The sequence below is a fragment of the Simochromis diagramma genome, unplaced genomic scaffold, assembly GCF_900408965.1.
Source record: "Simochromis diagramma unplaced genomic scaffold, fSimDia1.1 OVJJ01000131.1, whole genome shotgun sequence".
NCBI classification, from domain to species: Eukaryota; Metazoa; Chordata; class Actinopteri; order Cichliformes; family Cichlidae; genus Simochromis; species Simochromis diagramma.
Window position 1 is genome coordinate 1,873,060 of NW_024387200.1, and position 3,461 is coordinate 1,876,520.

General features: G+C 41.0%; 1 protein-coding gene across 1 annotated transcript; it reads right to left on the reverse strand.

Annotated features, from left to right (window-relative positions):
* Positions 1–855: 855 nt before the first annotated feature.
* Positions 856–2,333, reverse strand: LOC120745752 (nuclear factor 7, brain-like). The gene has a single exon (XM_040050885.1). It carries the CDS (start codon positions 2,302–2,304, stop codon positions 871–873), a length of 1,434 nt encoding a protein of 477 aa, XP_039906819.1. The 5' UTR covers positions 2,305–2,333; the 3' UTR covers positions 856–870.
* Between the last annotated feature and the right edge of the window lie 1,128 nt (positions 2,334–3,461).

Genomic DNA, 3,461 nt, shown 5'->3' on the forward strand with positions numbered 1-3,461 from the left:
ACACAGGGAGAACATGCAAACTCCACACAGAAAGATCCCGGCTTGATGGTGGAATTGAACTCAGGACCTTCTTGCTGTGTGGCAGCAGTGCTAACCATCGTGCAACCCGTGCTTTTGGGCTTAATTAGTTGTGCAATATTACAGGCATGATATAGATTTAAAACTGTGAGAGACCCAAATATTTCATACAACAGACAGTTCCAGTTAAAATCTACAACCAGGAGAATTTTATGAAAACATATATAACTGATATTAAAGTGATGTTAAAGCCTTGCTGCTTTCTTAGGTGGAGCTAGCCTCAACAAGAGATACTGATGACTGCATTACATGATTTTTTTTTCTTTTTTTTACAGACATACAAAACAAAAAGAAAAGAAAATCCATTTTACATATTTTTGCCCATATTTTCAATAAAGTAGAAAGTAAATGTCTGATTTTTATGTGAATAATAAGCACTTATCTAGCTTAAAAATCACAGGGAGTTCTCAGACATTTACCATCTGGGCCAGGCTTAAGTTGCACATTTACAGTTAACAGAGGTAAAAGATCACATTCACTCCTGTTTCTCTGGACTTGAGAATAGAAGGAAACAAACCAGTCATATTCAACAAATCAATAACTAAAATTAGGCAAAACCCTGATATATGTGATCTAGTTAGAAAAGTTCCTAAATGATTTAAAATTCAAGTTTCACCTTTTGAAAAGAATACAAAAAATATGACACCTGTTCATGTATCTCAGACTGAAACAGGAGCAGTCAGCAGAAGAGACACACTCTGATGTGCGCATGTCCAGACACGACTATTAATATATTAATATTAATAAAGATTAATAATATTATTCACTTCTACATAGAGTGCAAATAGAAATTCAGACCACACTGGTCTGCGGAACCTGAGTCTTAGAGATTTTGATATCAGAGGTTTTGGCATCTCCCATGTTTCCAATATAAAAATATGGGAAGAGTTTCTCAGTGAAAGTGTCTCTGTGAGTGCAGATGTGAGTCATGTCTTCAGGGTCATAGAAGGACACCTCCCCCCTGTCATAGTCCAGCTGGACTCTGATCCTCTGGAGACTCTTCTTCACTTGTAGAGGCTGATTACCATTGTTATATGTTCCACTGCGGTGCAGTAAACACCAGACTCCATCTTTTGGTGAAACAGACTGTTGGTTCTTGTTAACTGATTCTTTAATTACACCTAAAAACCAGCAAGGATGGTCTCCCACCTCCACCTCCCAGCTATGTTTCCCTGAGCTGAAGCCCTCAGAGCCAAAAACTTCAGGATAATTAGAGTATCTCTCTGGATTATCAGGAAGCTGCTGCTTTGTGTCTCCACATCTCACACTGGTCAGATCATCAGACAGATAGAGACGGGGGTGTGCAGTGTTTGGGTCCAGAATGACAGGACTGAAGTGGACCTTCTCCTTCATCTTCTCCCACACTCTGAAGGACAGGTTGCCCAGGTGTTTGGCCACATCTATCAGTGCTCCTGAGACCAGCTGTGGATCTGACACTGAGCTCTGGGCTCTGGCTCTGCTCTGAGTGTCTTTATAACTGCTGAGGAATGGCACGCTGTGTTTCTGCAGCTCTTCTTCAACAGCAGAGATGCTGTCTGACAGAGAGGAGATCTGCTTCTCAATCATCTTCATCTCTCTGCTGATAGTCCTCCCCTTCTGCTCCTCTTCCTCCCTCAGAGCTGCCAGTCTGGACTCCTCTTCCTCTTTCAGGAACTGCTGGAGCTTGTTGAACTCTGCTCTGATCTGCCTCTCTGTGGACAACAGCTGCTTCTTCATGTGTTCCCTCATTTCATTGTATGTTTCCTCCACTTGTTTGTATTTGTTCCTCTTGTCCTGCAGAGACTTTAAGTCAGATTTCAGCTGCTCCTTCAGGTCACTGACTGCTTCTTCTACAGGAACCACTTTGTGACTCTGGTGGAGAGAAAACTCACACACGGTGCACACAGCTCTGTGCTCGTCCACACAGAACAGTTTAGGCACTTCCTCATGTTTACTGCAAATCATTCCCAATGCCTTCTTTTCTTTTAGTGTATCAGATGATCCAACTTTCTGTCTCCCAGCAAAAGAGTCAGCAAGTTCTTTGAGAGCAAAGTTTACATCTTGATGATCCTTTGAAGATTTTCTTTTACAAATGGGACAGTTTTTGTTTTTAGTTTGTTCCCAGAATTGTTGCAGGCAGCTTGAACAAAAGCTGTGGCTGCAGCTCAGAGACACAGGATCTCTGAAAGTCTCTGAACACACATGGCAGCTCAGGAAATTTTCAAAAAGTACAAGTTTTTCAGCCATTTGATCTGATTTTCAGATTTGCTTTTTTTCCCCAAAATAACAAAACTCACAATAAATACAGATCCCAGCCTTCAATGTAATGGCGTCTCTGCTCTGATCAATGTTATAACTCTTTCGTTTTCATTTACTCTGTTGTGGGTGGAGCTGATAGTAACAAACCTGCCATTTGACTCTGTCCACAATAGATGGAGCTCTTTCTGTGTTAAAGGAATACTCCACCATCTTGTCAAATTCAAGTAGTTGTGTAAAGAAATTTTGCTGCAATAACTTTCATATGCATCACTGAATTCTGGTATGATTCAAGGCTGACATTAGCTGCAATTCTACATCAAAGGATTGAAATTCATAAGTTTTGAGCTTCCTCTTAAGCCAGCAGTTGCAGAAGATAAGATAAGATAAAACTTTATTAATCCCTCGGGTGGGTTCCTCTGGGAAATTCGGTTTCCAAAAGCACAGCACCGACAGAAGTTACAGAGTTACAGAATATTATATACACACACACACACACACACACACACACACATTATTAAATACAGAGACAAATATAAATAAAATATACGAAGGGGATAAATAGAATAAATAGGAATAAAAATAAAAATACAAGTGAATTGCACATTTCAAGTATTGAGGTCTATTGCACCATTGACTATTAACAAAAGTATTGCACAAAAGGTAATTGCACAGTGAAGTGAAGAGGCACTACAGCTTAGTTGTTCCCCCCTCCTTTGTCCTCCTGTTTCCCCTCCCTCTCCCCTCCAGAGAGGAGTTAAACAGTTTGATGGCGTGTGGGACGAAGGAGTTTATAAGTCTGTTAGTTCTTGTCTTGGGGAGAAGCAACCTGTCACTGAACAGACTCTTCTGGTTGTTTATGGCCGTGTGCAGAGGATGCCCAGCATTGTCCATAATGTCCAGCAGTTTTTTTAGTGTCCTTTTCTCTGCCACTGTCACCAGAGTGTCCAGCTTCATGCCGACCACAGAGCTAGCCTTCCTGATCAGTTTCTCCAGCCTGGATGAGTCCTTCTTCTTGTTTGGTACTCACAGGTCCAGCTTTCTATGGATGAACATTTCCTAAAATCCTAATAAATCCCAGCAGTCACCACCTGGCTGACAATCATGGGGATTGAGTCCATTATTGGCAAAAAGAATTTTAAAAAGAG